Below are 10,656 nucleotides of genomic sequence, written 5' to 3'. Positions count from 1 at the left end.
CATCGTCTCTGCCTGAGGAAGTCCCGCGAAGACGGAGGTTTTGTTTTGAGGGTTTAGCAAACCCTCAGGGTTTAGCAAACCCTCAGGGTTTAGCAAACCCTCAGGGTTTACTAAATTAAGCAGCTGCGCATTTGCCAGTTGCATTGCAAGAAGATAAACAGCTTCTAAGGAAAGGCTCATGAGCCGGGCTTGGCCCGAGAGGGCCCCCCGCTCGGCCTGCGCACAATACGCTCTTTTAGGGTTTAGGGTTTAGGGTTTAGGGTTTGGGGCCGCTGAGGCCAGCGCCCGCCCTCCCAGGCACGCGGGCTCTGAGGGGTTTAGGGTTTAGGGTTTGGCTACACGCGAGGCGCTGGCTCTCCTTTGAGGGTTTAGGGTTTAGGGTTTAGACCGGACGGCGAGGGTTTAGCAGCGCCTCAAGCTGCCGGCTCAGGCCACTGCTGGGGCTCACGAGCTAGGGTTTAGGGTTTAGGGTTTAGGGTTTAGGGTTTACGAGGGTCATCAAGATGTCGCTGTCTTCAGGGCCCAGCTGCTGCAGCACAAGAGCTGCGTCGTCTTCTAAGAGAACTCCGAAAACAGATAAGTAGGAACTCAAAACCCTAAAAATAAAAAATAAAAATAAATAAATAAATAAATAAATAAATAAATAAATAAATAAATAATGAGTTAAATGATAATAATTGGAGTAAATAAGTTTGAAATGGCAAATTAGTTTATTTATTTGGGGGAAAAATGGATGTCAGGCGAAACAATAGAGGATAAATAAACCCTAAACCCTAAACCCTAAACCCTGAACCCTAAACCCTAAACCCTAAACAAGCAGACAAGCAACAAATGATAATGAAGGGCAAGTAGACGAATGCATAATAAATAGACAATAGATAAATAATAAACGCTAAAAAGTAATAAATAAAAATTAATAACGATAAACAAGTAAATAATGAATAATAAATAATAAATAATAAATAATAAATAAACAATAAATAATAAAAATAAACAAAGACAGAAAGTAAATGAGAATGCTGCGGGGAGCCGGAGAGAGGATCCATACGAAGTAAAATATGAATCAAAAAATGAGCAAGTAAACCCTAAACCCTAAACCCTAAACCCTAAACCCTAAACCCTAAACCCTAAACCCTAAACCCTAGAAACTTCAATTGCGCACTTGGGTTCTTTGTCGCTTAGAAGCAGCCATAGGGGACGGAGAGACTTCAGGCAGTCAATTATGCACGTTGACATCCTGCAACAAACAACCCCAAACCCTAAACCCTAAACCCTAAACCCTAAACCCTAAATCCAAAACCCTAAACCCTAAACCCTGATTCCTTTCACGGCGAAAAGAAGAATGCAGACGTTATAACGCTTATTTGGTCAATGCTTTCGCGTACGAGCTCTCTGTAAGGGCGCAGTCCTAAACCCTAAACCCTAAACCCTAAACCCTAAACCCTAAACCCTAAACCCTAAACCCTTGATAGGCCGCTCACCAGTCCGTGTGTTTGGCTCCCCTGTTTTCTCCTGCCAGCTGTTGCAGCAGCCTGAAATATAAAGGCGAAAAGCCGCAAGCCTAAACCCTAAACCCTAAACCCTAAACCCTAAACCCTAAACCCTAGAAGCAGAGGGCGTAGACGGAAGCAGAAAGCAAAGGAATAGCTAAATGAAAAGTAATAAATAAACACTAATAAACAAATGGATGATAATTAAACAAATTGCAAATAATAAATTGAAAAATTAAAAATTAAAATTAAAAAAATAATAATTGAAAACTCACTTAAACACCTGAACGCCATTCGCCGCTGCTGCGTCTTCTTCCTCTGGGGTTAGCTGATGGTTTAAAGTCGCCTGCAGAACAAACCCTAAACCCTAAACCCTAAACCCTAAACCCTAAACCCTAGACCCTTAGCCCTCAAACCCTTGGCTCAAAATCCTGAACGCTAAATCCTAGGGCCTAAACCCTGACGGCCAAAGACGATCAGCAGGCTTCAGCTGAGCCTGCAAACCCTGAGGGTTTAGGGTTTAGTTCAGGGCGGGGATTTGATCTAGGGTTTAGGGTTTAGGGTTTAGGGTTTGGGGACGCACTGCAAAGGCAGCCAGCACTGCGCTGTATTCCCTCAAAAGGGCCTGAGCTTCTTCTTTGCTCAAACAGCAAGCCCCTGCTGCAGCAAGGCGGCGGGAGAACTTAAGCCCGCTGCAGCAGCAGCAGCAGCAGCAACAGCAGCAGCAGCAGCAGCAGCAGCAGCAGCGGCAGTAGCAGCAGCAGCAGCACAGCGGCAAAGTGGGATGTGAAGGGCTGGCGGCGAAAGGAGAACTAAGGAGCAGCAGATGCGTCCCCAAACCCTAAACCCTGAACCCTAAACCCTGACCCGTAAACACTAAACCCTTGACAATGAAAAGCGGCTTATGGCCTGGGGTTTAGCGCAAGACTGCGAACACAGGAGAAACTAGGGTTTAGGGTTTAGGGTTTAGGGTTTAGAGCCGAGGAAGGGAAATCGATGGCTGCGTTTTGCTGCTCTGTGCGTCCCTGGTTGAAGCCTAGGGTTTGGCGCTGAGGGCCTAGGGTTTAGGGTTTAGGGTTTAGGGTTTAGGGTTTACTCGGTCACAGCTGCTGCGTCTGCTGCTGCAGCACGAATTACAGCAAAGACGCAGCCAAAGTGGGGCCCCATCCACTGCAGCAAACGGGGGGCCCCCCAAGACCCAGTGCCCCATGCGAGGCCCCCCAGCATGCTCAGTACCCAGCAAATCTATCAGCAGCAGCAGCAGCAGCAGCAGCAGCAGCAGCAGCAGCAGCAGCAGCAGCAGCAGCAGCAGCAGCAGCAGGAGCGGAAGTGTTGGGGCGTTGGAAGGACAAGGAGGCAAGGGGGTTCAAGAAGCTGAATTGAATTCATGGAAATTAAAACATAAATTGTTTTAAATTCTAAAACATTTTAAATTATAATTCATTTTAAATTCTAAAACATTTTAAATTATAAATTATTTTAAATTAAAAATAATTTAAATTAAAAATCATTTTGAATTATAAAACACTTTCTGGCTCCTCAGGGTTTTGCATGCGCATGCAGCTGCGGTGTACGTACACCCGAAGGGGCTTACCGCAGGAGCCGGCAGCTGCTGCTTCTTGTCTGCTGCTGCTGCTGCTGCTGCTGCTGCTGCTGCCTGCAGCACCCCGAAGCTGACGCTGCAGCGCTGCAGCAGCGCAGCAGTGCGGGTAGCAGCAACTTCTTCGCTGAGCAAAGTGCCGCTGCGCCGCAGCTGCTGCTGCTGCTGCTGCTGCTGCTGCTGCTGCTGCTGCACATGCCTCGTGGCCAGGTCCCACAGCTGGTCCGAGGGAGCAGCAGCAGCAGCAAAAACAGCAAAGAGGCGGGCGCAGCACTTGCTGGACAGCTGCCGCAGGGCGCTGCTGCTGCTGCTGCTGCTGCTGCAGTTGCTGCTATCTGCGGGCGCCGTGCTCGAGCTTGACCCCGCTGCTGCTGCTGCTGCTGCTGCTGCTGCCTGCGGCTGCAGCAGCCCCGCGCAGCAGCTGCAGCAAGCCTCCAGCAGCGCCTGGAAAACCTCACACTCCCAGAGGTAGGCGCAGCAAGGGTTGCGGCTGTCAGCAAACCTGCAGCAGCAGCAGCAGCAGCAGCAGCAGCAGCAGCAGCAGCAGCAGCACAAGCACAGAGCCGCAGTGAGTGCACGAGCCGCTGCTGCTGCTGCTGCTGCTACTGCCGCTGCTGCTGCTGCTGCTGCTGCTGCTGCCGCTGCTGTTGCTGTTGCTGCTGCTGCTGCTGCTGCTGCTGCTGCTGCTGCTGCTGGGTACTCACACACAAAGGGCCCCCACGCTGGCTACGCTGAGGCTGGGGTGCTGTGGAGCAGCAAGGAGACACCTGGCAGCAAGAGACACACCCGCGTTTAGCACCTTAAGGCCGCCCTCTGCGCGCACAAACCCTAAACCCTAAACCCTAAACCCTAAACCCTAAACCCTAAACCCTAAACCGTGAGCAGCACTGCGGCTCCGCTTCAGGGCAGGGCGGCGCGCGGATGCTTCACGGGCACAAACGCCCACTAAACCCTAGTTCCCAGACCTTAAACCCCAAACCCTAAACCCTAAACCCTAAACCCTAAACCCTAAACCCTAAGCGAAAATTCTAAGTAGGCCCGCTCCAGCCCCACGGACCCGCTCAGCAGAGCGGGCGGGCGCGTCCAGCCCACAGCTCAGGGCTTAGGGCCTAGGGCTTAGGGTTTAGGGTTTAGGGTTTAGGGTTTAGGGTTTGCTGACCGGGCAAGAGAATGTCTGCCAGCAAAGGCCTCGCTAGTCTCTCTCTAAACAAATAAGCTTTTGCTACAACAGAGAGCAGCCCCAGCCCCGCCTGCAGCACTGCGGGGGAGGGCAGCTGCTGCTGCGCCTGCAGCAGCAGCAGCTGCTGCTGCTGCTGCTGCTGCTGCTGCGCCTCCGCAGCAGCAGCAGCAGCAGCGGAACTCAAAGCGCCAACTTCAGCCTCCAGCATCGTAAACGTCGCATCTAGGAGCCGCAGAAGCTGCGCACCCACCGGAAACCCTAAACCCTAAACCCTAAACCCTAAACCCTAAACCCCAAGGCCCTAGAAACAAACCGTGAACCCCTGAATTCTGGGCGCCAAGCCCTAAACCCTCAGCCCTGATAAAATAAAAGGCCCTAGACTCTAAACCCTCAGCCCCAAATCCCAAACCCTAAACCCTAGACCCTAAACCCTAAACCCTAAACCCTAAACCCTAAACCCTCACCTCAGTTTGGGCGTCCTTGTCCTGCAGCAGCTGCTTGGGGGGCGCCACGTTTTGGCTGCTGAGGGTTTCTGGCCCAGAGTGAGTTGCAATTAAGAGTTGGGTGTAGAGCAGCAGCCAGTGCTGCTGCTGCTGCTGCTGCTGCAGCAGCAGGAGCTGCTGCTGCAGCTGCTGCGGCGCGGGGGCGGCGAGCGCCGCGTCGCGCGCCTGCTGCTGCAGCTGCAGCAGCTGCTGCTGCTTCGCTGCTGCTGCTGCCACCGCGCGAGCAGCAGCAGCAAAAGACAAACCAACTAAAGAATTCAAAAACTCTCCTAATGCAGATTCTTTGCTGCTGCTGATGAAAGTGTTTTTGCCCTTCAGCTGCCCCTCGCCCTCGCCCTCCCTTTGGCTGCATGCGTTCAGGCCCCTGCGGCGTCCAAACCCTAAACCCTAAACCCTAAACCCTAAACCCTAAACCCTAAACCCTAGTTTCCAAGCCCTTGGGCATTTCACGCGCTGCTTCGGGAGTTAAACCTCGATAAATGGAAAAACAAAAGGCAGGGACGTGGGGCGCGGCAGCGCTAGGGTTTGGGGTTTAGGGTTTAGGGTTTAGGGTTTAGGGTTTGAGGGTTGGCTTGCTTGTGGATAAACGTCTCGACGAAAAGTGCTGCTGAGTCCCTAAAGGCGCGCCACCAGGGGGCGTCCTCGATCCGCATCTTTTGCTGCTGCTGCTGCTGCTGCTGCTGCTGCTGCTGCTGCACCTGCTGCTGCTGCTGCGGCGGCAGCAGCTGCTGCGAGTCCGCCAGCAGCAGCAAACGGGAGGCCCAAGTGCTCCAGGCCTGCAGCAGCAGCGCGAGGGCCTCAGCAGCAAGGGGGGCCCCTTCGGAGGCCCCTGCAGCAACAGCAAGAAGGCCAATCCCCAAACTGCAGCAAAACAAAAAAGCAAATTAATAAATGATTTATTTCCGGAAAATTAATTATTTTATTTAAAGACAAACAGCATCTAAGGAAAGTTTAATTTATAATTGATAATATTAAAAAAGAACGAGACAGAGACAAGAAGGAGCGCCCGAGAGACGCAGCAACGCACGAACTGCTGCTGCTGCTGCTGCTGCTGCTGCTGCTGCTGCTGGTTTGTTCAAGCCACCAGCAAGCCAGCTGCTGCTGCACCTGCTGCTGTTGCTGCTGCTGCTGCTGCTGCTGGTATGAGCTGCTGCACCTGCTACCGCCGCCGCTGCAGCTGATGCTACCACTGCTGCTGCTACCGCTACTACCGCTGCTGCTGCTGCTGCTGCTGCTACTGCTGCTGCTGCTGCTGCTGCTGCTGCTTGCCTGGCCAAAAGAGGAGAAGCTCTGTTGCCGCAAACAGCAAAAAGGACTCCAGGAAGTGCTGCGTTGCAGCCTGCACAAACGCCAGCAGCAAATGTCTCTTTTACTTTTAATTTTTAATTTATTTTATTTTTTTTCTCTTTTTTATTTTCTTGTTTTTATTATTTCTTTTTTATTTCTTTTATTTCTTTTTGTCTCCTTTTTGCTTCTTTTTCTTGCTTTTTTTGTCTTCTTTTTGCTGCTTCTCTCTAGGGAACTGAATGGCGGCAGCAAGCAGCAAAGTCTTTTTTTTATTTTTATTTATTTCTTTTTATTTTATTATTATTTCTCACAATTGTTTTTCCACTTTTGTTTATTTTATTTTATTTATTATCAATTTGATTGTTTTCATTTATTCACTTAAATGCATTTCCGGGGGTAATAAAGCGAAGAACAAATAACTAATAAAAGAACAAAACGAATAAATAAATAATAATTATTGATTAACAATTAATTAAAATTAATTAAATTAAATTAAATTAAATTAAATCAAATTAAATTAAATTAAATAATTAATAAAAGGAGACAGTCACCTGCAATGTTGGCGAGAGAAGCGCAGAGGTCCCGCACCTCCTCCAGCTCCAGCTCCGTGAACTCTGCTTGCTGCTGCTGCTGCTGCTGCTGCTGCTGCTGCTGCTGCTGCTGCTGCAGGCGCTCATAGAAGGAGCAGGTCTCTATTAAGTCGAGCAGCACATGCAGCAAGGGGACAAAAATGAGTTCCGCGAGTCTCCTTTTTTTGGCTTTGGAGACAGATCCAGAAGAAGCTTTCCGAAGTGGAAAGTTGCTGCTGCTGCTGCTGCTGCTGCTGCTGCTGCTGCTGCTTGCGTCGGCCTCCAGCAGCGCCTCCTCCATGCCCGAAGGCCGGAACTTGGCGACCCGCTGCAGCAGAAACCGCGCTGCAGCAAACAGCTGCGGCTGCTGCTGCTGCTGCAGCCGCAGCAGCTTGTACAGCCGCAGCACGAGCACAAAAAGGCCTTCCTGCTGCGGCAGCGGAGACAGGGCCCCTGCTGCAGCAGCAGCAGCAGCAGCAGCAGATCCCTCGGCAGCAGCGGGCCCCGCCCGGCCCCCTCCTGCAGCCTCCGTGGCCGCAGCAGCAGCAGCAGCAGCAGCAGCAGCAGCAGCTTCCGGAAAGACCACTGGAAGCCACTCTGCTGGGGGCGCCAAAGGCAAGTCTTCGCTGCTGCCCAGCAGCAGCAGCGAATGCCGGAAGCTCCAGCAGCAAGCTGTCTCCAGCACTGCCAGGATCGCAGCTGTACGTACACCCCACGCAAGCAGCAGCAGCAGCAGCAGCAACTGCAGCAGCAGCAAGTGCGGCAGCAAGAGCTGCTGCAGGGACGAAGCTAGCTCTAAAAGCAGTGGCAGCACTGGCGCCAGTGACTGCAGCAGCAGCAGCAGCAGGAACAGCAGCAGCAGCAGCAGCTGAATCTGCAGCAGCAGCAACAGCAGTGGCAATGGCAGCAGCAGCACCAGAACCACTTCACCGCAGCTGCACATACATGCACTGCAGCAGCAGCTGCACAGAGCATGCCGCCACTTTGAAGCAGCAGCAGCAGCAGCAGCAGCAGCAGTGTTTGCAGCAGCAGCAGCAGCAGCAGCAGCAGCACACCTATCTCCTCGTGACTCGCGGGCTGCTGCTGCGTATGGTCTAGGATGTACTGCAGCCGCTGCAGCACGCACTGCAGCAGCGGCAGCAGCAGCTCCTTATGGAAGATGCTGCAGCAGCTATTCTGCTGCTGCAGCGTCAGCTGCAGCCCCTGCTGCTGCTGCTGCTGCATCTCCTGCGCTGCCTCTGTTAACAGAGACAGCCAAAAGAGAGGCAGCGGCTCCATGTAGCCTCTGGACATCACCTGCAGCAGCAGCAGCAGCAGCAGCAGCAGCAGCAGCAGCAGCAGCAACAGCAGTTAAGTAGGGGGCTGCGTTCTGCTGTGCGCAGGGCATAGACGCAGCAGCAGCAGCAGCAGTAAGCTTTAAACCCTAAACCCTTAAAGGAGCAGATAAGCATGCAAAGAACGAGAACCAGAAGTCTCTCGGGTTTAGGGTTTAGGGTTTAGGGTTTGGGTTTCAACGTGCGAAGATGATTAAGACCGCATGAACCCACCTAAACCCTAACCCTAAACCCTAAACCCTAAACCCTAGCTTGGCCCCCATGAGTAGAAAGAGCAGGAACAAACACGCCCCTCACAGCAAACCCTAAACCCTAAACCCTAAACCCTAAACCCTAAACCCTAGCTGCAGTCTGACCTCATTGAGAATGTTTTTAAGAGCGGATATAAAGACAGAAGACTCTGTGGCGAGGCCCTTTTTAGCCAAGCAGCAAAATGCATGCGACAGCTGACGCTCAGCGCTGCCTGCAGCAGCAGCAGCAGCAGCAGCAGCAGCAGCAGCAGCAAGGAGTGCAGCAGCAGCAGCAGTAGTCTCCTTGCAACAGCAGCTGCAGTGGCAGCGGCAGCAGCAGCAAGGGCAACACCTGCAGCAGCAGCATCGCGACCGGTTGGGTCAGCACAAGCAGCAGCAGCAACAGCAGCAGCAGCAGCAGCAGCAGCAGCTAAAAGAGCGGCGGCAGAAAAAGCAAGAGCAGCAGCAGTTAAATGGAAGCAGCAGCAGAAGTAACAGCAGCAGCAGCAACAGCAGCAAATAAAGAGAGACTAACCACTAATTCCTGCTGCTGCCCTCCGCTGCAGCAGCAGCACCATGTTGGCCATGAGCTGCTGCATGCGCAGCACATACTGCTTCAGCGCAGCAGCAGCAGCAGCAGCATCTGCTGCTGCTGCTGCTGCTGCTGCTGCGTCGCCTGGGTCTGCACACAGCTCGCGAGTTGCTGCTGCTCTCTTAGCAGCAATGTGCGCATTCCAGTGCCACAGCGCTGCAGCAAACCACATAAACCCTAATTCCTAAACCCTAAACCCTCGTCGCCAGTCCGCATATAAAAACCCTAAACCCTAAACCCTAAACCCTAAACCCCCGGTGCTGCAGCCTACGGTGTGCGCCCTCGACACTGCGAACCGCTCAGAGGTCTGCAAACCCTAAACTCTAAACCCTAAACCCTAAACCCTAAACCCTAAACCCTAAACCCTAAACCCTAGAACCTCAGGCCTACCCGCGCTGCGAAGGAGAATGGCTGCCACTGTTGCTGCTGCTGCATCTGCTGCTGCGTCTACTATGGCGAGGCAGAGTTCGCTGCAGTCCTCTCTTTGCTGCTGCAGCTGCTGCAGCAGCTGCTGCGCCTGCTGCCTGCTGCTGCTGTCGGGGCTCTCGAGAGCAGCAGCAATGGCCTCGAAGTTAGCCGCAGTTGGCGGAGCAACAGCAGCCTCCATTCTGCTGCTGCTGCTGCTGCTGCTGCTGCTGCTGCAGCTGCTGGTGGCGGTTGTGTTGCTGCTGCTGGTCCCTTGGCTGCTGCGGCTCTTGCTGCTACTGTCGTCGGCGCTGCTGCTGCTGCTGTGCTGCTGCTGCTGCTGCTGCTGCGGCGGCGGCAGCAGCTGTTGGCGTTCTTACTGCAGCAGCTGCTACTGTTTTCTCCAGCTGGTAAGTGACTCCCTACAATTGCCTTGGTTAGAGGTTTAGGGTTTAGGGTTTAGGGTTTAGGGTTTAGGGTTTAGGGTTTAGAGGCCGCTGGGGTTGCCGGCACTCGTCTGAGGCAGCGTCCCTCCCGGCGTGCGTGAGAATCAGGGTTTAGGGTTTAGGGTTTAGGGTTTAGGGTTTAGCGTTTAGGGTTTAGGGTCAACTGAAGAATTTAATTTCAAAGAAGGCCGCTAAACCCAAACCAAAAGACAAACAGCGCAGCAGCAGCAGCAGGCTGCTGCAGCGGCAGCTGCTGCTGCTGCTGGCTGCAGCTGCATGCACTCGAGTTTTATTTTTCTCTTTTTGCATATCTTATTTTTAAAATTTATTTTAATTTAATTTCTTATTTTAATTTTATCTGCATGCAAAGGGCCCCACGTGACTAGCAGCAGCCCCCGCTGGCACACACCGTTAGCTGGCATGCCACGACCCTAAACCCTAAACCCTAAACCCTAAACCCTAAACCCTAAATCCTAAAACCTAAACCCTAAACCCTAAACCCTAAATGCAGGCCTATGCACTAAGAGCTGCCCGTGAGAAGTGAAGCGAGCTGTGCTCTTCACCGAGTTGTACTGCCGAGCTAGCGAAGCGCAAACCACAATTTAGGGTTTAGGGTTTAGGGTTTAGGGTTTGAATCTTTATTGTTTCTGCAGCTTCGAAGCCTGAAACCTCGTTTGAAAAGCCTTGGGAAGGTCAAACCGAGCATTTAGGGTTTAGGGTTTAGGGTTTAATGATTGAGGTTTAGGGTTTAGGGTTTAGGGTCCAGGGTTCTGGGGCCAACGGCCAGCGTTTCAATACTGAGGTTTTCAATATCCTCGACAAAAAACCCTTTTTTTCGGATTTGTTTTGCCTAACAACAATTTAGGGTTTAGGGTTTAGGGTTTAGGGTTTAGGGTTTGGGTTATCTCTGAGCGTGTTTTTTCTTGAATTTGCAGCAGCAGCAAACGAGACACATTTTCTGCTGCAGGAATGGGGCAAATGCGAGGAAAATAAAACTGGAATAATTTAAATAATTAAAAT

General features: G+C 52.1%; 1 protein-coding gene across 1 annotated transcript in view; it reads right to left on the bottom strand.

Annotated features, from left to right (window-relative positions):
- The window catches only part of ENH_00063350 (hypothetical protein, conserved), a gene marked incomplete at both ends in the record, with an annotated part of 9,660 nt that extends 268 nt beyond the window's left edge, over positions 1-9,392 (bottom strand). Inside the window, 16 exons of the mRNA XM_013582139.1 lie at positions 1-216; positions 491-596; positions 1,163-1,237; positions 1,482-1,532; positions 1,766-1,836; positions 3,085-3,592; positions 3,795-3,903; positions 4,250-4,508; positions 4,735-5,137; positions 5,404-5,602; positions 5,801-6,112; positions 6,612-7,328; positions 7,685-7,925; positions 8,320-8,426; positions 8,729-8,941; positions 9,176-9,392. The exon at positions 1-216 is cut by the window's left edge and continues 27 nt beyond it. Coding sequence (XP_013437593.1) covers positions 1-216; positions 491-596; positions 1,163-1,237; positions 1,482-1,532; positions 1,766-1,836; positions 3,085-3,592; positions 3,795-3,903; positions 4,250-4,508; positions 4,735-5,137; positions 5,404-5,602; positions 5,801-6,112; positions 6,612-7,328; positions 7,685-7,925; positions 8,320-8,426; positions 8,729-8,941; positions 9,176-9,392 — 3,804 coding nt within the window. The remainder of the gene's footprint in view (positions 217-490; positions 597-1,162; positions 1,238-1,481; positions 1,533-1,765; positions 1,837-3,084; positions 3,593-3,794; positions 3,904-4,249; positions 4,509-4,734; positions 5,138-5,403; positions 5,603-5,800; positions 6,113-6,611; positions 7,329-7,684; positions 7,926-8,319; positions 8,427-8,728; positions 8,942-9,175) is intronic.
- Positions 9,393-10,656: the final 1,264 nt, after the last annotated feature.

The sequence above is a fragment of the Eimeria necatrix genome, genomic scaffold, assembly GCF_000499385.1.
Source record: "Eimeria necatrix Houghton genomic scaffold, Enh_scaff569, whole genome shotgun sequence".
NCBI classification, from domain to species: Eukaryota; Apicomplexa; class Conoidasida; order Eucoccidiorida; family Eimeriidae; genus Eimeria; species Eimeria necatrix.
This window is presented reverse-complemented; position numbering and strand designations above follow the sequence as displayed.